A 25,422-nucleotide genomic window follows, 5' to 3' on the forward strand; every position below is an offset into this window, starting at 1 on the left:
CTTTTTATTGTAACAGTTGCAAACTTACAAGTGTGGTCATCTGTTAATTTGCACTTAACACTCTTTGCCAAATAAACCTAACACACAATGCATTTATGGAATGTTTTTATAATAAATATAAAACAGCAAAGAACATCTGTAAAACAACTCTTGATCTATATCTAGCTAATTGAGGCTAAATACTGGAATATAAATAATATTAAGCTGTTATCAGTTTATGAAACAGATGCTTTTTTAAATAGTTTTGGGTAGGAGACAAAACTTTAATCAAGCAAAATGTCATATTATATTGTATTACAATGTCTATTTGCTGATGTTTCAATGTTCAAACATGAACTTCACTAAAACAAAAAGATACCCTACCTAGGCTAGGATACCCTAACTATGCTAGGTCTGATCTGATCAGGGGTGTTTCCCCACTATAAGTTCTGTCACTACCAACAGAGTTAACAGAAATAATGAAAACTACCATTGTTAGTTAAACATGACTCTGCCACAAAACCCTGATGCTGAATTAGAATTAAAGTTCCTTTATGTTTTGCCCATGTCAAAAGAACAAAGAAAACTGACAAAATACTTTTTTTTCACTCTCTGTATGAACTGTACATACTGAATTACAAAATTTACCTCAGTGTCCCCTATGCTATATACAGTAGGTGTATTTGGGGGAAATGTGGTGGAATGGGTAAAAATCCCTTATTATCTTACTTTTTGTTCCAGTTAATTTGTTTGATGATCACACAAATAAACATCACCTTTTCCCCAGAGTAAAATTAGCATGAGGAAGAGGAAATGAGAAAGTGTGTGTATGTGATCACTCATGTATGGACACTGAACTATATTATTGCTGATAATATTCCATCTTAACTTTACATGAAAAAGCAAAATCAGAATCAGAATGTTAAAACAGGAACTTTTGATAAACGTAAACTGCATTCAAAATAAACTTCAGCTATTATGTCATCAAAATTAAGTGCCCCTTGCTAATGCTGATATAGCTTCAATCTGAGTCACAGCAGCATACTTGTCATTGTGAGTGTCATTGCAATACAGAATGATAGGGGATATCTATGGTGCGTTATGAGCATGGATCTATAACAATACAACAGTATAAATAACAAAAAAATAAATAACACAATTCTTACTTAATCTTATTAAGTGCAAAAAATAAGAGTGTAATGAATTTACCTTTCATCAACCTAGGGGGAATAATAGTGTATTGAAACAAAAGCACGTAGGCTGAGTTGGAATGCATACAATGAAAATTAATTAGGGCCAGGCAATAAACAGAGTGATAGGCAGGCAGAGACTCAGCAACGAATAAGGCAGTCCGCTCAGTTATCAAATACAGGGAACTATCCAGAGGCAGAGTCAGTAGGCAGGCAATAGGTCAAAACCAGAATACAGTCTAATCAGGCAAACAATACAAGAGGGCAAATCCAAGAATCAAAACACAGGTTACCAGGCAGAGATCATACACAGCAGAGTCAAACAGAAATATGGTAGAACGCTCAGTAAGGCAGATGAACTAGCAATACTTCGCACTGAGTTAGTGAAGGTCCTTTGTTTATAAAGGCCTCCCAACAGGAAATGGATGTAGAAGAAGCAGAGGGAGGAGTAGTGCTAGAACTACAGAACCCCCCTCTAGGAGTGACTCCTGGAGCTCGACGTGGTCATCCCTGTGGTTGTGGTGCAGGATGGTCTGGTCTGGCTATATGAAACTCCTCGATCAAGCTTGGATCCAGAATGTCACAGGCGGCTACAGGCAGATCTCTCCTCGGGTCAATAACCCTCCCAGTCCACCAAATTTTGGAGCTGACCCCCTCTTCGTCCCGAGTCCAGCAACTCGTTCACCTGATAAGCGGGAGCCCCGTCAATATCTAGAGGTGGTGGTGGTTCTGGGTCTTCATGGCTGGGGTCAGTATTTGGGTGGACCGCTTTCAGGTGGGAGACATAGAAAGTGGGAGAGATACGGTAATTTTCTTTCAAGAATTCGAAAGGGGCCAACATACTTTAGCAGCCTAAAGTATGTTGGCAAGCTTCCTCCTGCTTGGTTGCAGCAATTTGATATCTTTTGTTGAGAGCCAGACCCATTGTTCTGGTTGGTAGGGAGGGTGTGGACGACGCTGTCTGTTGGCCTGAATTTCTTGTGTCTGGACAGCCCATTGGAGACGAACATGGGCACTGTCCCACACCCTCTCACTACGCCATATCCAATCGTCCACAGCCGGCACGGAAAAGGGTTCTCCTGACCACGGGAACAAGGGGGTTTGAAACCCCAGAATGCATTGGAAGGGGTGAGTCCTGTGGATTAGGGTTAGGAATTTTGTGCATATTCGACCCAGGGAGGAATTCAGACCATCAATGTTGTTCTTGACTGCAGTATGACTTGAGGTATCTACCAATCTCCTGGTTTAGGTATTCCACCTGACCATTGGATTGAGGATGGTATCCAGAAGTGAGGCTGACATTGAGGCTGAAGTGAGGCTCATATCTAATTGTTTACAGAAGGCCCTCAAAACTTGAGGTGAATTGGGTACCTCGATCACTTACTATATCCAGTCAAGTCATATATCCGGAACACGTTATGGAACAGGGCTTGCGCAGTCTCCATGGCTGTAGGGAGTCCCTTCAGCGGCACTAATCAACATGATTTTGAGAAGCGGTCAATTACAACGAGTATAGTGGTGATGTTATTGGAGGGTGGTAAGTCAGTGACAAATCCAATGGACAGATGGGATGGGTAGTGGCTTCAGGAGACCAGAGGGCAGTTCCTTATGTGTCTTGGACTGCGCACAGACAGAACATGACTACACATAGAGAGCTATCTCCTTGCTCATTTCAGGCCACCAGAATGAATTTTGTACAAGCTAAGTTGTTTGCCTGTGAAATGCCCGGTGTCCAGAATTAAGAGATGTGTGAACCCACTGACTGATTCGTTGACGTAAGCTGATGGGTATGTAGTGCTTGTTTGGAGGGCAGTTGACAGGAGCTGGTTCCTGTTGTTGTTCACACTGTAGTTCTTCCATGATGTCCCAGGAAATGGGAGCTAGAATAACAAATGATGGTAGGATGGGCTCATGGCCAAATCTTTCGACGTGATGGTCATAACGTCGGGAGAGAGCATCAGCTTTACCATTCTTGCTTCCTGAGAACTGAAACCGGGTGAAGAATAATGACCAGCGAGCTTTTAAGTGGGTTAAGGCGTTTGTCACTTTTAATGTATTCTAAGTTTTTATGATCGGTGATGACTTGAAATGGATGTATTGCCCCCTCTAACCAGTGTCTCTATTCCTCAATGGCTGCTTTCATTCGACGTTCTTTATTCCCAACATCATAGTTCCTTTCAGCCAATGTAAGTTTTCTTGAAAAGAATACACAAGGGTGCAGATTGCCTGATTGGTTGGATCGTTGCAAGAGTACTGCTCCGATACCACAGTCTGAAGCATGCACTTGAAGAACAAAGGGTAGGTCAGGATCAGGATGTTTGAGGATCGGGCTGTTGTGAATTTCTCCTTCAACATAGTGAAAGCTTGGTTAGCCTCCAGAGTCCATTTTAACTTAGTAGGTTTACCTTTCAGTAGAGAAGTGAGAGGAGATGCAACTGCACTGTAGTTCCTTATAAAGCATCTGTAGAAATTTGCAAATCCTAGGAATTGTTGTAGTTCCTTGACTGTAGATGGTTGTGGCCATTCCGTCACTGCTCTGACCTTTAACTCATCCACCTTAACACCGTGGTGGCTGATATGGTGTCCGTGGAATGAGGTTTTGCGGACGTGGAATTCACATTTTTCTGCTTTTACATAAAGTTGTTTTTCCAAAAGTCTAGATAAAACTGTTCTGACGTGGTCGATGTGTTCGCTTTTTGACTTTGAGTATATATTGGTGAGTCCATATGACATAACTTGGTACTCATAGTGCCCGCCGTGGTCAGTAAACGCGTTGTTTTCCATTCATCACCTTCTGTTTTCCATTCATCACCTTTATCCTGATCAAGTTATAGGCGCTTCTTAGATCAAGTTTGGTGAAGATGGTGGCCTCGAAGTTGTTCTAATGCTGACGGTACCAATGGCAAAGGGTAGCGGATCTTAATGGTAACATTGTTTAGCCCTCTATAATCAATACATGGTCTTAACACACCATCCTTCTTTTCAACGAAAAAAAATCCTGCTGCCGCTGGTGATGTAGAAGGACGGATGAAACCTAAATTAAGGCCTTCAGTGATGTACTCATCCATCGCCTGGCTGCGAGACAGTGGGTAAACTTTGCTTTTGGGGGGCATGGTGTTGGGTAGCAGATCAATAGCACAGTCATGGGGTCTATGTGGAGGTAACTGTGAGGCCTTGATCTTACTAAAACCCTTGGAGAGATCTTGATACCAGGATGGGATCTTGGGTGGCTTAGTTTCAGGGCTTTAAATACTCATGGTAAGACAAGGGTATGGTTTGTGGGGGAGGCATTGATCATGACAGAAACCAAACCAACTAACTAACTCACCTAATTGCCATGAAATGTGAGGATCATGGACCGAAAGCTAGGGGAATCCCAGAATCACTTTCTGCTTGGGGGAGTCCACAACGTAAAGTGTGATAGATTCTTGATGGAGGATGCCTACATGGAAGGTGAAACTTTGGGTCTGGCTGGTGATTCCTTCACCAATAAAGGTGTTGTTGATGGCTTTGATTTTCAGCGGAGCAGTACAGGGTCGATTAGGGATATAAAATTTTTACACAAAATTACTGTCGATTAAGTTGAGAGCGGCTCCAGAGTTAATCAACGCTGTAAGATCAAGAGACATTTCATTAAATTTGAGGTTTACGCGTAAGGTTAGTATTCTGTTGCTGAGTAAAGAAAATGTTCAATATTCACCCTGTGACTCTGTGGTTTGTGAGGACAGTCGGTGTTCGATGGCCTGAGGCTCCAAGGGGAAAAGCACAGATTATTCCGGCAACGTCTATCTCTTTCATCCTCTGAAAGCCGTGAGACACCAAGTTGCATGGGTTCTTGATCCTGGTATACACTGACTGTAGCTGATTTAGGTGATTATTGGAGACCCTTTCTGTTGGTCTTACAATGACGTGCTTGTTGCATGAGGTTTTCAATCTTTATTGATAAGGTAATAAAATCAAATTATGAACCAAATAATAAAATAAAACCTTTACAAGCCAGTTCGATTTGGAGGTCAGTGTTTAAATTCTGAAGATATAGCTCTTTTAACGCGATGTCATTCCAACCACTCTGTGCTGCAAGAGTTTGGAATTCAGTGGCGAAATCAACGGCAGTATATTCTCTTATATTCAAGAGTTGTGTGGATATGTCTTTTCCGCCTGCCAGATATTCAAATACCTCACGTTGTTGCTGAATAAAATAATCAATGGAGTATCTCAGTGTCCTCGCACCTAAAAGAGTAACATCAAAATAAAAATAACAAAAAACGACTAGGAATTGGGGATACCAGATCTTGGGAGGAGGTTCCGGTGGAGGACGGGTCAGAAGGCAAAAGGGTCCAAGGAGGTGTAGACGGAGGGAGGAGCCAGGAGGAGACAGAGGAGTCCAGAGCAGGAGGAGATCCAGAGCCCAGCTATGGTGGTCCATGGTGGAGCCGGCGGAGGGAGGAGCCATGGAGGAGGAGCAGCCATCGACTCCATGGCGCAGACCGACGGCGGCGGAGCAGGTGGTGGAGGAGACTGAGGCGGAGACGGAGAGCCAAAGAGCCAGGGTGACGTCGAGGCGCTGGAGGTCCAAGGCGACGCCGCAGGCTTCGGCGACTGACACGGAGACGGGGGACGGGAAGGACGCGGCGGAGCCAGAGCGACTGAGGACTGAGGTGAAGCCGGAGGGAAGGAGGAGCCTGACAGAGCCGGTGGGATGGAGGGACGAGGTGAAGCTGGAGGAGAGGAATCCTGAGGCGACGGATGGTCGACGACAGACCAAGGCAGAGCCGGAGGGACGATGGAGCCTGGTGGAGCTGGTGGACTGACGGACCACGGTGCAGAGGAGGGAGCTAGGAGCCCAGGGGAGCCGACGGGCTCACGAGCGAGTAGGAGTCTGGGTCTCGAGGCAGGACGGTGAGGCGAGGGATCCTTCAAACTCGACGGCGATGGAGACCGGCAGACCCGTGGTGAGCTCCAGATGGTGAGCTGAGGGTGAGCGCAGGGGCTGCTGGGATCCATCGGTGGCGTATGACCAGGGTGGGAAAACTGGAAGCACACGAGGCGCGGGCACTGGAGGAGCGCACGTGGCGCGGGCAATGGAGGGAGTTTTGGGGATCCAGCAGCCCTAGGTGGGGAATCAGCTCACCCTCAGCCAATGTGCAGTGGGCGGAGCTCTACTCCGCACTCTCCTTGCAGTCGGCTGGCTCCACTGTGGTGAGTGCTGTTGCCGGCTCTCGCACCTGGTTTGACGTACTCGGCTCGGGTCCTGTTATGCTCCACGGCTCTGTCGCTCTCTCTGGCGATGGGTCCGTGGTCGCGCTCGACTCTGCCCCCGTGTCAGCGGTGGGCTCAGGCTGGGGCTCGACCATACGGTGAAGGGATGAGTTGGGCTCTGGATCCTGAGTGGGGCACCCACTCGACGTACGCGGTGATGCTCTCTCGAGGACCGCTCCCGGACAGCTGAGCTTGGCTGGAGATGTTAAGTCCGCAGAAGTATAGCTATTACGCACAGAAAGCTGTCCGGGTAGCGGGAGTCGTTGGCCAGGTGGAGGAATAGCTCGGTATATTCCTCGAGAGAGCAGTCCCCCTGCTCCAGCAGGAGGATGAGGAAATTCGGGTCTTGGTATGGGGAATACATGAAAACAAAAATAAAAGAAATAATCGCTGCTAAACTTGTACTTTTGTACGGTCCGATCTTCTGTCACGCGTGTGGTAGGCAGGAGAGCTCACAACGAGAGTAAATGAAAATAAACGCTTTAATCCACATTCGGAGATGAAAGTAAACGATACAAATACAGGCAGGCAGGCAGGCAGGCAGGCTGAACAAAACCACATGAAAATAAGGACGAGATCGGACAAACGGAACTGAAAACACAGGACTTAAATACACAGGGTAATTAACTAAATTAAACACGACACAGCTGAAGACGATGGGCAATTAATATGAACTAAAGGCAGGGCACACGGTGCACGTGGCACGAGACAAAAACAAAAACAAAGTCCAGAGACGTGACACTCAGTCTTGGATCATTGTCCCAAACAGATGTAGCCCAGTCAATCGCTCTACCAGTTAGTAGTGTCATCATAAAAGCACACCTCAGATATGAACTTGGTTTCTTGATGGTCGAGGTATAACTTAACCCTTTACATTGTCATCAAATTTATCAGGAGGAACAAAGCTTACCAATTGATGTGTGGTTGGAGGGAGGGACTGGATGAAATTAGTTCAATTGAATTGTCAAATTGAATAGTCCCTCCAGTCTTCTCCATCGGGAGGTGTCCGGGAGGCATCCAGAACAGATGCCCCAGCCACTTCATGCTAGCTTCTCTCGATGTGGAGGAGCAGAAATGTCTCACTCCGACTGAGCTCCTCACCCTATCTGCAGAGGGTAAAGAGTTGGTCCAGTGTTCCATGGCCAGGATGAAAGCTGCATTGTTCCTCCTGAATCCTAGGAATCCGAGGATCTACAAATTCTCCTTTCCAGTACCCTGGCATAGACTTTCCTAGGGAGGCTGAGGAGTGTGATCCCCTATAGTTAGAGCACACAATCCGGTCCCCTTCTTGAAGAGTAACCACCACCCCAATCTGCCAGTCCAGAGGTACTGTTCCCGCCTCCACACAATACTACAGAAGCGTGTCAGCCAAGACAGCCTCACAACATCCACAGACCTGAAGTACTGACCTGAGGGCAGATCTTGTCCACTTAACTACCTCAGTCACTTCAGCCAAGGTGATGGCGAATCTTAGTTGGGGGCACTTCATTTATAGGATTATTGTTGACTCCTTTAAGAGTTGAAACTCGCTGATGATGTCATCAATATAAGACTAGCTGTAGTCTACTTCAGGAAGAGAGCAGCCTGCTAAGTCATCTGCTACATTTCTTGTCTTTCGTAAGTATTGTTGGTTTGTAAGTTTGTTAAAGAGTAGTCCAACAACATCTGAGTATTTTGTGTTAACCTATCACTAAAAATTACATTAAAAATGTGTGTGAATTTGCAAGTATGATGTCAGACACTGTAATATGCTCTGGTCCCCTCCCTGCTTACCAGGATGATAAAATTCACAGATTACTGGGTGTCAATGGCTGAATGTCTAAGTGGTGCCCGCAGAATAACCTAGGTTTCATAGATAATTGGATTAGTTTCTTGGGCAGACCTGACCTGTTGAAAAGAGATTCCTTCTGGGCTGGTTCCACTCTTCTCTTGAGAACTATGGCATATAATCTTAGAACTCACACTTGAGTAACTAGGACTCAGATCAGGAAGCAGACAGACTAAACTGAATGTCTGCTAGCCACCTCACACAATATAAGGGTAAGCATAAAGTTCTTTCCTTTTAGGAAGATCGCTGAGAAAGAGAGTCTTGGGTTTGCAGGGAGACATGCCGGCAGACGGAGAGATGACCAGAGCTGTAGTTGTGTGTAACTTCAAGATCAACCACTGAAGGAATGGGGTGAGGCAGTTTCATGGACCTATGCTCTCAACATCAAATGCAGAAATTTAAATTCATGCATTTATGACCTCGAGGTTAGATTACTGAAATGCATGCTTGATAAACAAACTTCAGCTGGTCAAGAATGCAGCAGCTAGAGTCCTAGTTACTAGAACTAGGAAGTATGACCATATTAGCTCGGTTCTGTCAACACATCATTGGCTCCCTATCAAACATTGGATAGATTTTTACTTATAAAGCCCTGAATAGTTTAGCTCCTCAATATTTGAGTGAGCTCTTATCACATTATAGTCATGCCCCCTGTGTTGTTAAAACTCTTAAATCTAGATTAAAGACACATCTTTTTAACCGAGCCTACACATAACACACTAATACGTTTCTATTATTTAAATCCGTTAAAGGATTGTTAGGCTGCATTAATTAGACCAGCCAGATCTGGGAACACTCATAACACATGATGTACTCGTGACAGTGTAAAAAGAATGGCATCTAAGCTAATATTAGTCTCTCTCATTCTGTTTCTCAGCTTGTTCCAGATCAGATGGTGGATCAGCCTCCAGATATGATGTTCATCTGATACCAGAACACACACACACAAGTCCTTTACACAATCTGACATAGCTGCATTTAAAATTGAACTGGAAATTAAGTGCTGGGCATCTGGCTAGAGGAGAACTGGCCTCAGCTGAGCCTGGTTTAACCCAAGGTTTTTTTTCTCCATTCTGTATGGATGGGGTTTTGGTTCCTTGCCGCTGTCACCTCTGGCTTGCTTAGTTGGGGCACTTACTTTCTAGTGATTATCATCAATTTGATTAGAGAGACCGTCTCTGCATTTAATAGCAAATTGTTCAATCTTGTCATTATAACATCCCTATCACTGTATTCTCCTATTCGATACTGTTCAGTGCTTTGATACAATGTGTATTGTTAAAAGCACTATATAAATAAAAGTGATTGATGTTCACATGCATATTTATTTGAGTGCTACCATAGCAGTTTTCCTTAGAACATTGGAGATGCATGCAGACTGCTTAGGAAAATGTACATTGCTTACATTGCATTACATTACTTGATTTTTTTCCTGGGCACGAATTTGTCAATGAGGAATTTCACATAACTGTAGGTCAGTGGTGTATCAATCGATGTAAATGAGGCTAATCTGATAAATAGTATTCACTTGCTAGTTTCGGTTCCATGCTGCTCTAGCCTCTGGCTTGCTTTGTTGGAAACACTTAATTTCCTTTATACACATTTACCTCAAAATGATAGGGTCTATCTACTCACCACGTAGCTATGAGAGAAAAAGGGACACAGGAATATTTCCTGATCATAAATTCACTAAAACATACACTGTAGTAACATGAACAATGTAGAACACATTGTTCTTTTTTATATAAGGTTTTATCATTTACAAAGGGAAAAAAGGTAATATATTCTGCCCACTGACCACCCAAATTAAACATTTTCTTTATATATATATATATATAGCTTACTAATAGAAGGTTCTTAGTAAACATCAAAATGTTAAATATCTTAATCATTTTTAAATGTGCTTTAAGATTTGAGACAAACCAGTTCTGTACAATGGCCCATCATATTGTTGGTCTCAGAACATAAAAATCCAAACCAGACTACTCACTTATTTTAAATTTCTTTAATTATTCATATATATATATATATATATATATATATATATATATATATATATATATATATATATATATATATATATATATATATATATATATCCAATTAAGGATTACATTTCTTAAAAAAGTATAAAAAAATAAAAAAATAATACAGATAGTAAAACCTATCAACTTTACAGTGAATAAAAAGAAAGATAAAGTTCAATGTTTTGGCCAAAAATCTTCTGGAAACACTAGAATATAAACAAAGACAAAGAAATAAAATTTCCTTGAGTACAAGCGAGCACATCATCCCTGAGAACATTGCAAACCTTCTATAAGATACTATTTTCTGCCCTGAGAAAACAGGATACTATAAAGACAGAAGTCAATCATTTTTTTATGTAATAAGATTTTAAAGGCATCACTTTTTGTTCAACAAAACAAACTCATTCTTTGAGCTGGCTTAGATATCTGCCTCAGACTGGAATCGGCAGGTTGTCCCTGAAACAGGAAGCTCGTTGGGGAACTGGGTAGCTGCATAGATCCTGATATATTCGAGCCATCTGATCACCGGCCATTTCATCTGAGATTTCCAGATTCCCGCTGCTGTACTGGGATCGCCGGGCGGTCACTGCATCCACAAACTGTTGGCAGTTCAATGCTGTGATCTTTTAAGATAAAACATTAGGTCACTGCAGTGTTTCATGTTTTAAATGAAAAGAATTTGCAGTAAAAAAGGTACTTTTACTGTCTATTAGTAAACTAACACATTTAATTCATATTAAGAAAGTCAAAATTTTTACTGTTTACAACAAGGTTTATTTAGTTAATGCAGTAAATCTGTCAATTTGTACAACTAACAATTTAATGTCAATGTATACAACTAACAGTCTATTGTGAATATTAAGTATTTTTATAATAATTACCTGTACAATGATTAATTTGCTCTTGACAGTGCTGAAATCATTAAACTCTTCCCCAAAACAGAGTGTGACAGTGGGCTCCAGAGACTGATAATGACCCTCCTGATATAACTGCAGCACTGAAGAAAAAAAGTGATTTGTCTTATCCATTGAAATATCCATTGATCCAATTTATACATAACTAATGAATCAGGTCAATTGCATTTAAAAAAAAAATGTTAAATAAAAATAAACTGATAATGATCATATTATTAATGACCTTTAAGTACCTTATATATTGATTTTATATAGTAAATTGTTTTGTTTAAAATATTTTTATTATTCAAAATTACAACATTCACTTGTAATTACAATTTTTTTTTATATAGTAAATTGTGAACTGTATTTCAGCAGTACTGAAACAGACATTTACAAAAAAGTCTGGAGTTATAATACATTTGGGAAGATGTTTGTTTACCTTGCAGGAACCTGGCAGTGTCAAAGATTTTCACCACAGCATCTCGCTCCAGTTTACAGGGGTTGGGGTTATACTGAGGGTCCTGGCCACTCCAGAACACTCTGCTCTGGCACAGGCGCTTGATAAAAATGCCCTCTCTGTTAGCACGCAGCAGTACACCACGCTCCAAATGGCTGAAAAGTTTAAGGGTGATGTGGCGCTGACGCTCGTTCTCAATGAGATCAGCAGATGGGAAGCGGATATTCTGAAGACTGTCTGGTCCATACAAGAAGCTACCAGCCAGAGGGGGCTGGCAGGGGGAGATACGGCAGCCCTCTGGATGAGTGGTAACTGTGCTACCCACCAGCCGACCGCCATAGTAGAAAGAAATCATCATCTGAGAGAATGCTGAAGACAGGAGAACGCAAAAGTGATACTACTCATTAATCAAAGCATTTACAGTCATTTGCACTTCCGTCTAGATGCTAACTAGATGTTAGATGCTTTCTGTCTCTGCATTTGACTCTGTACTCTGCACAATGATACTTTTACTGAATCTAATCTAAACAACACAAATGTAAATCTGTAATTAAAAAAAGAAAATAAAAAGCCCTGAACAAATGTTCTAATATGACACAACAGAATCTACATCTCATACACAACAGAAATAACGTACCAGCATTAAATGTACCCGCAGGATCTTGATGAACAACGGCAGCTGTGAATATATATAAAACAAAATATTAGTACCTACCACTACAAGAAGGCAGAAAGAAAGAAAGAAAGAAAGAAAGAAAGAAAGAAAGAAAGAAAGAAAGAAAGAAAGAAAGAACAACACAACACACTAAGTCAGCAACTCTGACGGAAGTTAGTCAATCTTGTAATGGCTATGTAGCGCATAAATTTGCAGCCAAATTATTTCTGTGTTTTCCATGTATCATTTTGAAAAAGTGATTTTCACACGTTTTAGAAACCAAGAAAGTATTCATGTTAAAATTACTTGATCTTAAATATTACTGAAATATTAAAAGTTACAAACAATTGTACCATTGTGAGATCCTTGGTGCCACCATTCCTGCACTGAAGGCATGTTACTGCCTTCATCAAGGGGAGAATGACTACGCTTCAGGATGCCCAGGTATTCATCATTTGGAGACTGCATGTACAGATTATGTAGAAAGTCATGAGTCAGTTATTGCCACAATCCACACTAAATATATTTATTCGCCCTGTAATACCTTAATCATTAACCGTTCTAAGGGAAAACTGAACGGGTAAACGGATTTTGCTCAAAGAAAAATTCTATCATTAATTAATTACCCTCAGACATCTTTGGAATTCAATTTGACAAATCTATTAAAATACTGAGCAAAGAAAAGCAGCGACAACAGTAATTTGAGAGAAGAGTTGCTCAATAAACTATGCTATTATTGTTCTCTTTGTGCACAAAATCATTCTCATAGCTTTGTAAAAATTAAGGGTGAACTCTTAATGTCACATAGACTATTCTATTAATGTCCTAGGTTACTGCGTTTTGATCATAGTATTATCTTTGCTGTATATGGAGTGTCAGAGAGCTGTCAGATTGCTTTAAAAATATCTTAACTTGTGTTGAAAAGACATTTTTAGATGAACTAATCCTTAACATGTGGATAAATGGCAATACCTCTTTAAGAAGTTCATCCAGGCTTGGTGAGCAGCCCTTTTCAGTATCAGTGATGCAGCCAGAGGCTTTACCCACTACAAAATAAAATATAATAAATGCATTTAACTTGTAAAGATATATATAATATAACGTACATAATAATTAGTTAAATATCAAATCCTTCTGTAGTCACTTAACTTCTATTAATGCATATCTGCACCAGAATTTGCCTCTGTGCTATTTCTAATGTTTCTTGGAAAAGCAAAAAAAAAAAAGCACAAACGTACACTTCTGTTCCTCCTCTGGCACAATCCGATACACTTTGTAAGGCTCTGAGATGTCAAGCTGGGATCGGTCAGTAACTTCCTCAAAATCTGGGCTCTTGTTGAGTGCACAGCGCAATCTAGTCTTCCATGTTGCTGGTTCAGCTTTATCCCCCTCCTTAAACTTCCCTTTAAATATCGCCCACGCCTGTGAAAACACATGCTTAGTCAGATATCACCACAACATCTCAATTGCTTTCAAAAAATAGACTTGTAAAGTAACTGAGGGCTGAATGAAGCAGATATTTATTTGTATTTTAGAATAGACAAACAGTTGCAGGACATTATTAATGAAACAATATACAATATCATTTAGATAAAAAAATGATTTAGTAATAAATTGTAGCATAATTATAATAATTTTACTTTAGTCATATTTTAATTAAAAATGATAACTAAACAATTACTAATTAAATGACGAGTGCTAATATTTATTATACCAGTTACTGTAAAAATAAGTTTGCATGAGCGTGAAAGCCAGAAATGTAAAACTGTGGCAAGAACTTTTGCGTACCAATTGCCATTGTCTAAATAAATCTAAATAACCAGATTATTATCTACGTATTACAAAAGTACATATTTGTATCAGTGTGACAAAATATCAGTAGTAGTAGTAATTATAGTAAGTTAACAGTAGCAGCAGCAGCAGCAGCATTTTATATAGACTAAATTATAAATTATAATAAAATAATGCTTACTTTGAAGATGGACGCATCCACCTCCTGGTTGTAGTCTTGTTTTCCAGCATGTTTCCAGGGTATTCTGAACATAGTGCGGTTCTCATCCTCCCACAGCAGTCCATTATAGATGTTACTATTGATCTGTTCTATAAGCCATTGTTTCAGCCTGCGACCACCCGGATTCATATTTTCGTCGTTACAGCGTGTTGATGGTTGACTGTATAATTTACATTCTCAACCATCCACGCCGCTTTATTTATAAAAGACACCCGCTTAAGTGAGGAACATAGAATGTCACGACAGGGGATTGGCCAGCGCAACGCCCAACCGTCCAATCACTGTGCGCTAGAGCTGGCGACGTATGAATATGTAAATTAGATTCTAAGAAGCGGGGGCATTTACAAGAAATCTCTACGAAGCTCTGGAGGTGTGTGAGTTGATCTGCAGGGAAGAGGGGAAAGGGACTTTCATACTGTCTGAACCCAATTCATTAAACTCTCTTAAATATCCCACAAATGGGGTCGTGCGATAAATGAAATATATCTTATTCAGATATGCTGTACATAAAACTGTAAAATTAATAATTATATCATAAAACAGTTTATTTTATCTTACGGGAATGCAATTAACATTATTTGTAAATTAGATACACACACACACACACACACACACACACACATATATATATATATGTGTGTGTGTGTGTGTGTGTGTGTGTGTGTTTGTATGTAAAATTATTTCTAAATGCGTATATATATATATATATATATATATATATATATATATATATATATATATATATATATATATATATATATATATATATACACATTTAAGAATGAATGCTGAAATAATGCCATGTTCTGAAATGGTTAACGTCCCATGTCACAGCCACGTCTAACCTGTCAGGAAGTTTAAAGATCATGCGGAAACCATAAAAAGCGGATCTTGGAAAGGTAAGGTTGCATGCTGGTGGTGTTTTTTGAGGATATGAGCACAGGTAGTGGTCATCGTGAAGGAGTTCTCTCTTTAAGACAACGTGAGAGGAAGTTGAGCATGACACGACTCAAATCAGAACAAGTCATTCTTACTGGTTCAATAAGTGTGAAGTAGGGGTGGGCAATAACATCTCCATATATAATGTATTTACAACCTGGTCTTTGGTCATTAAAATCACTGCGATATCCACTATGTCGCTTAATGTGTATGGTTTGCAAATTATTATAGATACTGTGAGAAGTGTGAATAGGAACAAAAGCTGCATTAAACAGTAAAAGGGAAATATAAGATGTGGTATAATTTTTCCATTGCAATTCCTTAATTGCTTTAATCCTGAAGCACACTATATGATTTTAGCCCGATTTTCCCCTGACGAGAATCGAAGCAAAACATTTTTCGAGCAACAAGATCGGTCCCGGGTGATGTGTAATGGTAATGTGAGGCGTTCACCGATTAAACTTTGGACCTCACCCCGATGATCATATCGAACATGTTTGATATTTAGGATTTAAATCGAGACGATGACGGCTATATGAATACGTCAGTCATTTTTACAATAGCCAATGCGCGACCGGAAAACAGCTACTGTAACGCTCTGTTGGATAGTAGAAACAGTTTCATAACAGGACTCTCTAATTAATGGACTGATAATAATGTTGAAAACCGTAAGAAGAAAGAGAAGCGCTGGAGTGAAATGACCTCAGTTTAGAAAGATGCAAGCATACTTGCTAAACATCGCTAAACGATCATGATGAACCTGCTGCGCGAGATCACATGAGGCGCTCTGTGATGCGGTTTGTTTAAAATTTGAGGGAAAATTATCTGCGAAGATTCTCCTAGTATTTGCTGCAAACAGATTTTTTTTTTAAATACCACAAACAATCCTAGATTTAATCGTTTTGCTCCTGTAGACGATTTTATTGGGCGCACGCGCCTGGCCCTAAATGACCTTTCAGTCTGTGTTTGTTTGGAGGTCTGGTTACTGCCGCCGGCTACAAAAGCAGCCAATGGTAGTAATAAAGTTGTCTCAGATTTGTGCCGTGAGATGAGTTTCCGATACATTAATTTATGTGTGGCGACCCGCCATGACATCAAAACTGACCGAGGCTGTAGGCGTAGGCTGTTTTTATATCACTGTATTTATTTTTTAGTAAATGTCTTTTTTATTGTATCTTGTTTTTAAACTCAGAGATGTAATAATCTCCAGATTTTACACGCGCGTTTCTTCTCGAGGCTCCACGAAAACATCAGGACTTCCGCTCAGGGAAATCGGTTGGGTGCTTGCAATGTTCTACTGAGCAAATTCAGTCATTCTTTACACAAATCACACCACAGGAAAATCTGATGAGATAATCTTTAGAGCCACAAAGATAATCGGGACGTTACCTAGAATTGTCAGAAGTGGAGAAATCGGCTCAAAATCGGCCCGATTATCTTGTGGTGTGTACCCAGCCTTAGAGAGAACAGTGGTACAAGACAGAAAAAATTAAATAACAGTCCAGGTATTGCATTCAGAAAGGCTACTTTATTGTTGTAGTGTATTTTTTTTACTGATAAATTATACAGTATATTCCATTACTGCCAAAGCTAAAAGATCCAAATGCACAATGTATTTTGACAGCTTGAGTTGTTCTCATTGTTGTTAACTGATTCAAGCTGTTTAAGGGAATTAATGAAAATTATGAAATGGTTAATCACTTTGATTTTCAAGATTAACTCAAGAGTTCTCACATTAGCATGACTATTTTATGTGAAATACATATGTCAGATTGCCTCACATGTCATTACTGTCCAGCTAGGGTTAAAGTAGGTGGAAAACAGAAACTGAAATCAGGGTCTCTTTGATCTTATGCTGCCCCGATGCACTGTAAATCATCCACTCTGGATCGTTTTGTCTCCCTGTTCTGTGTATAAACTCAGTAAAGCTTCGACTTGTTCCAGGTCTTTAAAAGGGCTGGGTCTGTAGCTGGTCTGCAACCATGTCCGGTACTAAAAGAGAGAGAGAGAGAGAAAGCATGTATTTCCATTCAAGCAAGCATTTATATAACCTTCTCCATGATCAGAACCAGTACGAATGAAAGGTTGTAGTATGACACAGAAACAACAGAACTTAGTGTAGTTTCAGTTGCTGTGCATGGTGTGATGGAGAGACAGCAAGAAATCATAACATTTTATGCCATTTTTATGCAGTTCTTTATGCTATACTTTGCTATGTTTAACTGAAAATGTGTCGTCAGAAGCCATTCTCTGTTGTACTGCAGAGATCTTAGTAACTTAGAAACACCTTCTCCACATAATTAAAAGCTCAAACGTTGAGTGACTAGGTTTAATTCGCTCGTTAAAAGGAGAGCCCCATGCAATCACATGCTGGATGCTATTATAGGCTTTTCTGGGAAACTAATAGAAATCAGTTTCACTCTTGATCACAGCACTCTGAGCCAATGTCAAATAAATATTCTTTGACCAAACCAGAATCATACACCCACCACTAAATGTAACTTAATGGTGTAAGAATTTTCCTAGGAATCCCATCAGGGGTTGTCTTCTGGGAATGGCACTGCTGTGTTTTAATAAAAAACCTGATCTTGGCCTTAGTAATCATACCCCACATCATCCACCTATCATCAGCAAGTTATTTTCCACAGAAAAAAAAGCAGTCACTACAAACACAGCATCCGAGCTTGTAATACATTTAACAGTCTAGTGAAGCTATGTTTGTCTTGAGAAACATGGTGGGAATTCCCTGGCACACAGCCCTGCTCAGAGTTTGTGCTGGAAAAGAGTGGGAGGACAGACATCCGGTTACTTTCCAGGCAGACTGCCTTTACTAGATTAGGCTTGCCACAAAACTTGTTTTTACGAGTTATTCTCTAATACAGCCACAGTCTTCAGCAGTTCCATTTCTAGATATTTAAGATTTGAAATAACTGGCTGCCAAAAAATGTTTTTATGTTGCCTGTTTGCGTGCATAAAATCAGAAATATAATTTTTCAACGTGCTTTTGTTGTTGATTTACAACTTATATATAAAAAAAAAATAACAATGTACAATACCAGGAATTGTGGCATGTATATCTTACTCACATCTGTTATTTCAACCTGAAAACCCAAACATTTCAGCTAAAATATGTGTATACCTTTAACATAGGAACATTAGATTCAGGTCAAATCTATGGAGACAGAACTCCTTAGAATCCCTGCCAAACCACCAACTGATCACAGTCAACAGCTTCTCATTCAAGATTTTCATTACAAAACAGGACTTCCAGCCAGTGTGACTAAGCAGATGTGACTAAGCCTATGCAGATGGCCCAGAATGTGGCAGCAGGTTTGGATTGCTCTAGCTTATGTACTTGTAATTGTCTGCTACAAATATTGTTTTAAATTATGATCAGTTGCTTTTAATTTTTCCCTTAGAAAGAAATGAAAAAGTCAAGTTATTTGTTTTATAGTATAGTAAGTTTCCCATTAATGCCTTATGTAGTAAACTTTTAAAAAGTTAGTTTTGGCAGGTCTTGTGAGTTCAACTTGCATCAGCTGACTGAGATGATCACATATCTACCAAGGAATTCCTATAGTATATGAGCCATTCTTTATTCGGCAGTTTTTCGCTTGCTCAGGAGCAAATTAGACAGCAAATTCCAGCTCTATACTAGAAAGCACTCAATCATGATTTTTGCGAAAACGCCAGGGTTAGTTTCCACTATTTCTCACCAACTTGAACACGACTTTGCCCTGTTGATTGATATAGATATACTTGGAAAATAAGCAGGCTATATGCAGAAATTTTTATAAATACCAAGATCTTAAAATGGAAATTGGTAGAATTTAGATTAGATTTAGAATATTTAGATTTCCCTTACATACATGTGTGCGCTTTTAGATGATTTAAAGGAATAGTTCACTAAATAAAAAAAAAAAAAAATTGACGTTTATCTGCTGACCACCAGTGCACAGGTGGCAGTTCTCTGTGATTCATTCTGAGTTAAATTAGCATGTCTGTGCATGCTTTTTAAGATTGTGTGCCTATTGACTTGCATTATATGATTGACAGACAGATCTCAGTAGTTACTTGTTTTGCCCAATGCCTAATTGTAAGAAACGTGACTGTTGACATTGTTTTTCCTGAGATTTGAAGCCTTTCAATCTGAGGCATGACACCTGTTCACTTTATGACTGAGGTCGGAGGATATCATAAAATGTACAACGTAGCTGTGGCTGTGTTTGGAATTGATTTGGCTAAGCAAAAACTAAATGATGTCTAAAATGTTATATTTACCTTTTATATATATATATATATATATATATATATATATATATATATATATATATATATATATATATATATATATACCTTTTACCTATATATATATATATAGTATACCTTTTATTATATATTATATATAATTATATAATTCCTTTTTCCACAATGCCCCCAATTCAGTGCACAGACATTTTAATGAGCAGTGGCCCAAACCAAAAAAGGGCACTAAGTGTACCTACCCTGTGATTGTTAATAATTTATTTATTGTTAAAAATAAACACTATCATAAAATAAAGGGGCCTTGTCCTCATCAAGGCTTCATTCATTTGATTCAAAGTACAGAAAAACGGTAAAAATTTGAAATATTTTTAGTATTGCAAATAACGGATTTGTATTTTAAACTTTACAATGCAACTTATTTTGGTGACCAAAGCAAATTTTTAGCGTCTTTATTCAGTGTCACATGATCTTTCAAAAATCATTCTAATATTCTGATCTGCTGCTCAAAGCATTATTATTATTATTATTATTATTATTATTATTATTATTATTATTATATTATCATCATTAATATTAAAAAGAGTTAAGTCGATTTTTTTAGGATTCTTTGATAAATAGAAATATTTAAAAATCAGCATGTATACACTATAACCATTCATAAGCTTGAGTCAGTATACAGTGCAAAGCATAAATGAGCACACCCTCTGAATAAATATAAATATGGATTTTCGTAATAATATAATTTTGTAATATAATTATTTGAACACTAATATAATTCATGGATAGATAGTAAAATTGAAATGTATTAAACATATACTTAATAAATACAACAAAATATATGCCAGAATTTTCTGTAAGATAAGTAAATTAGCCAATTTTATTTAAATGAAGGATTTTAAATATGAGTACACCTAGATTTAATTCAGCAAATTGATAATATTTTAGTACTTAGTATGTCTTTCAGAACTTTAAGTAAATGCTTCCTGCCACTGAGAGTACAATCCATGACACATTTCACATCTGTGCTGTTTAACTCCTGGAGGATGCTTGATGCTCTGGTCTTTAATAGGAAGTTTTGCTCAGCTCATCTCCACAGCTGCTCAAGACCATTGAGATTAAGTGTAATACATGTCCACTGAAGGATTTTTACCTTGGGAGAATGAATAACTTCATTGCCATGCTGAAAAAATGCCCAACAATGCAGGAAATGAGGGGAGAGTAGCATTTTCTGTTTCAAGGTTTATATTCCATCACACAGCTGTGTGTGATCTGACAAACATTGATAAAGCACTCCCTCACAACTTCAGCATTCATTCATCCCTATAGAAGAGCTTTAAACCACTGAACATCTCTGTGGTAATCCAAGATGGCAGTGTGGCAGTAGCATGCAGCGCCCTCTCCGGATCCAGAAATTGTGCTTTTTACGTTTTTAGCCTGACTTTTCCATGTACATGGCGCAGCTGTGTGCATGTGTGCACAGAAGTCACGCTGCAACCGGCTACAAAGACCAGGCCCCAGTCCTCGGCGTCATCTGATGTCGTGACTGGGAGAAAGGACGCCGGGAAGTGGTGCTCAAAGGAAGAAGCGCTGCAAGCGGGCACGTGTTCGTGCTAGGCTAAAGCTAACCCTAAAGGCTAATCTAACAGTATGCCAACACCTCCGTTTTTTATACTTAAAACCTTATTGTAAATAGGATTCATGGAGGCTTGAACAGTTTACTTTTTTGTATAAATTATTATATAAAAACAACTAGGTAATATATGGTAGGCTAAATTTTATTACAGTTTCAATAAATAACAGTGTTAAAATACATAATGTAATACAAAATAAACAAATTTACATTATTACAAATGCCTGCAAAGGGCTGATAATTGCTGTTGGTAAATTTACGATCAAATCTTTGCTAGTAGCTATAGACCAAATATTAAACTCAAATATCCAATTTTTGCAATAGAAATGCTACAGCCTATTTAATTTCTTCATCAAAATGTGGACGTGACAACCCTTACCAAAATTAGCCATGGGTTTTATCATACTAAAAATGCTTAATTTTATTTTATGTGATTTCTGAATGCTTGAAACCATAAAATCAATCATAAAATCCTAGCCATAGGCCGATTTTGACCCATTATAGTAGTTTGTTTTTTTTTTTTTTTGAGGAGGGGCACAACAATACTACTCCGCTTAGGGCACCCATTTGGCCAGCAGAGGCCTTGCATGTAATTACCTCAGAGTCTATGCATCTCTCAAAACTCTTTGGCTAATAGTGAAACTTTAAGTTCCCTTTTCACTAACAGCACTGTTGTTACCTCGCTTGTGAGAAGTCAAGTTGTTTTCAAGTTGATGTTACAGATACAATTGTCAGAGTAGCGCTAGCAACATTAGCATGCTTGTTAATGCGTGTGCATCTCTGAGGAAAATAGAGCAGGAAAGATAGAGTATGTGGTTTCATAATACATTTTAACATATACATGTACATATATAATTTTGTGGCTAAACATGGAAATGAGGCTTTGTTTTTATCATATATATCATATATATCAATGGTTGTAAGACTTTTGAAATAATAAAAACCATTTGGCTGAAGTGATGGGAACTGTAATGTAGTCAAAGTGCATTCACCTGTTGATTCACTAGAGCGTGGTCTGCCACAGCGATTGCAATACACATCACGCATACACATAATGACATTTTCTTTATTTTACAGTTATGAACATACCTCATACATGTTTGTGTTGTATGTGTGTCCCTTTACCTTATTATCCTAATTAAAACTCGTTATTTGCTTTAATTAGACCTAAATGCATATATTCATGTTTATGGGCGTATGTCTACTTTGATATCTTTGAGGGTTCTTTCTTGGTATCAAAATGTTCCTCTCATTACCCCTCAAATAATGATTTACTTTATAGAAAAGTGCATTATAACATTTTTACTGTGTTTTGGAATAAAGTTGCTCCAACTCTCCAGACCAGCAATAAAGATGTCAATGAGCCATAAAAGCAAACAAATAGACTTTCTCCCGCTCCAAAATCTATGCCTCTGATTTGCAATTCCACTGAAATGGTGTTAGGGACTTTTGATAGTTCCTGACACACACCAACTATTCAATGCTCAAAAATCTTTCTTTCTTTGAGACAGATACTCTACAGACTCAACTCTTGAGTCCAAAGTTACCTTCAAATAACTTTGTCATCTTGCCGTGGACTTTCCCTACCTTCAAAGAGGAACCTCCAGCTCACACCTAAAGAAATCATCAAGAACTTCTTGTCTACCACATCAGGATTCTTTTGCAGCAACAAAAACTAATGCAAGTAACTTTTATAACTAGTTGGATGCGTGTTTAAGTTTCAGTTTACGGTGAATTTAGATTTTTGATGATTCTCACTAGGTTGTAGTTAATTGATGTGAAATACTGCCATTCTTCTCCTTCTCTCTCTCTCTTTCTTCCTTACTTTCCCTGTATCCTATGTAAATGTGTTTTGTTGTCTGGGTGCTGCTCACAATTGGAAGTCACTGAATGTTGACCATTGCTACATGCTAAATCACTGCTAGTACTGCAGAGTAAAGAAAGCTATTCTTCCTTGGCCAGGAAAATAACCTTTTCTAGAACTGATAAATAATTATATTGTCTGCTCGGTGGATGAACAGATCAAATAATTGTAATGTTAATTCTGCTACAGTTCATTATAAAATCTAACCTAAATATTTATTATTATTTATACCTAGCTATAATTAATTATAAATATTCCCCTTTGAACTAATTCGTTACATCTCTAGCCAGCAGAAGGTCCCCTCACCGGGCACTGGCTGGGCTGACCCTCTGCTTCTTCTGCCTTCATTTTCTGTTTAGGCCTTTATAACCAGAGGCCCTCCAAGAATACAATGCAAAAGTATTTACCATTATTACCTGCCTTACCAGATATGTTCTTTACCTTTATCATTGCTATGTGTTTATCTGTTTCACGACTTTTGGATTTTACCCTGCAAGCAGCATTCAACTTTTTGAGTTAACTGCCTTAAAGCTACCCGGAACAACTCACCAAGCTGCAATTTGTGAGCAGACACACAGCTCACTTCATCAGAGCACTTCTCCCACTTCACCCAAGGCGAGTAAAGCTTTGCCCTGCCTAATAAATTTGATGGAAACCAGAAACTCACCCAGGAAGCTGCACCACTGCTGATTATGCCATTGACTTTGCTTTCTACTTGAAATCGCAGTTGAATATTAATAATTTTGCCCTACTAGGTAACAGAATACTTACCGATAACCATTGAAATTGATTAAATGTCTATTAATCTCACAGCCATGATTGACTCAGGAGCTGTCCTAAACCTGATTGACCAGAACATTGTCATAGAAATTCCAGATCTAAACAGCCCCTGTAATCCCCCCCATTTGAATTACAGCCATCAACGGCGCACTAATCGGAGGAGGAATCACCATCAGACACAAGCCCTCACTGTTCACATAGGGTACTACATCAGGAATCCATCTCTCTATGTGTTGTAGGCTCCTAAGCATGAGCATGAGACCCTCAATCCATTGCAAATTCCACACCTTCCACAGTACCTGCTACAGAGATTTTTATCAGGCAAAAGCTCCCAAACTGCCTCTAACTTCAGTGCCCTACTCGCCTCATTAGAGATCAAAGGAGGGTGATGAGTAGAGAATGGCTACTCTCACCACTAAAGGAGCACTATGGGTATCTTGGCCTTCCTAGGCTTTGCAAACTTCTACCATTGCGTTCTTCGCCAATTACATCCACAATCACTCTTTTATAATATCTCTCCTTAAGGAAAGCCCACCAAGCTAAAATGGACCTAAGACACAATCCAAGCCTTTTGATACTCTGAAAGAAAAATTTACTTCAGCCTCCATTCTCCAGCATCCCGACCCCTAGCTGACCGGAAATCTTGAGATTGCCATCTAATTACCTTCCATTGGGGCTTTTGCTTTCTCAGAGATCAATCCCAGTCTGACTGCCACCCCTTATACCTTCTCCGGAAACTCACCTCAGCTAGAAAGAAATTATGCAGTGAGGAATAAGGAATTTGCTGCTGTGATGAAAGCCACCCTTCGAGAGTAAGTATCACTCAGATTTGGAGGGTGCTCTGAGAGTTTGCTTCACTGTCTACCAGTGGCCGTGAATTCTCACAGACATCGCCGGAGGAGATTCAGCAGGCTCAGAACATACACACAACAGTGTTCCCAGACAAGCAGTATATCCCCTCCATCTTGAACAAGCGCAAAATGCAGTGGACACATACCTCTCTCAGTGCCGGACACCCATGGCATCTTTACGCCCCAGTATTCATTTGAGTGCAAAACTCATTCTGGTAGCCAGAAATGATCAAGAAATCAGAACCTTACGTTAAGTCATACCACATATATACTCAATCAGCACCCAAAATTCCTCCCCGGTCTCCTCAAGCCTCTACTATCCCCATGACCCTGGTCCATCTTTAAAGACATTGTAACCCGACATACCTCCTTGCAATGACTACACCACTATAATGGCGTAATTGATCACTTTTCCAAATCATGCCGCCTATCACCACTGAAAGGACTCCCCATCAACATGGAAACATGCTCTCTTCAATCGTGCATCCAGGATTTATAGGCCCCTGGAGGACATTGTGCGCATTCTGTAAGCAGCTCGACATCAATGTCAGCCTGACCTCTGGCTACCATCCAAAATCCAATGGCCAAGTCAAGGGTCTTAATCAAGAAATCGTCAGGTATTTAAGAACATATTGTAGTAAAGGAGCAACACAGTTGGTCCGGGATTTTCTACCATGGCTGAGTACGCCTAAAACTCCCCTTGACCCACTCCTCCGAATGGCCTCCACTCCTTTTCAATGCGTCCTGGGGTTTCAACTTCAATGTTTGTTCCGTGGTCTGGTGAACCTTC

General features: G+C 39.5%; 1 protein-coding gene across 1 annotated transcript; it reads right to left on the reverse strand.

The window, feature by feature from the left end:
- Positions 1 to 10,446: 10,446 nt before the first annotated feature.
- LOC122348011 (interferon regulatory factor 8-like) lies at positions 10,447 to 14,497 on the reverse strand. Its single transcript, XM_043243245.1, has 8 exons — positions 14,264 to 14,497; positions 13,530 to 13,713; positions 13,264 to 13,337; positions 12,645 to 12,753; positions 12,274 to 12,315; positions 11,619 to 12,005; positions 11,165 to 11,280; positions 10,447 to 10,906 (listed from the first exon to the last, which is right to left on the reverse strand). The coding sequence occupies exons 1-8, from the start codon at positions 14,429 to 14,431 to the stop codon at positions 10,715 to 10,717; spliced, it is 1,272 nt and encodes a 423-aa protein (XP_043099180.1). The 5' UTR covers positions 14,432 to 14,497; the 3' UTR covers positions 10,447 to 10,714.
- Positions 14,498 to 25,422: the final 10,925 nt, after the last annotated feature.

The sequence above is a fragment of the Puntigrus tetrazona genome, chromosome 7, assembly GCF_018831695.1.
Source record: "Puntigrus tetrazona isolate hp1 chromosome 7, ASM1883169v1, whole genome shotgun sequence".
Classification (NCBI taxonomy): domain Eukaryota; kingdom Metazoa; phylum Chordata; class Actinopteri; order Cypriniformes; family Cyprinidae; genus Puntigrus; species Puntigrus tetrazona.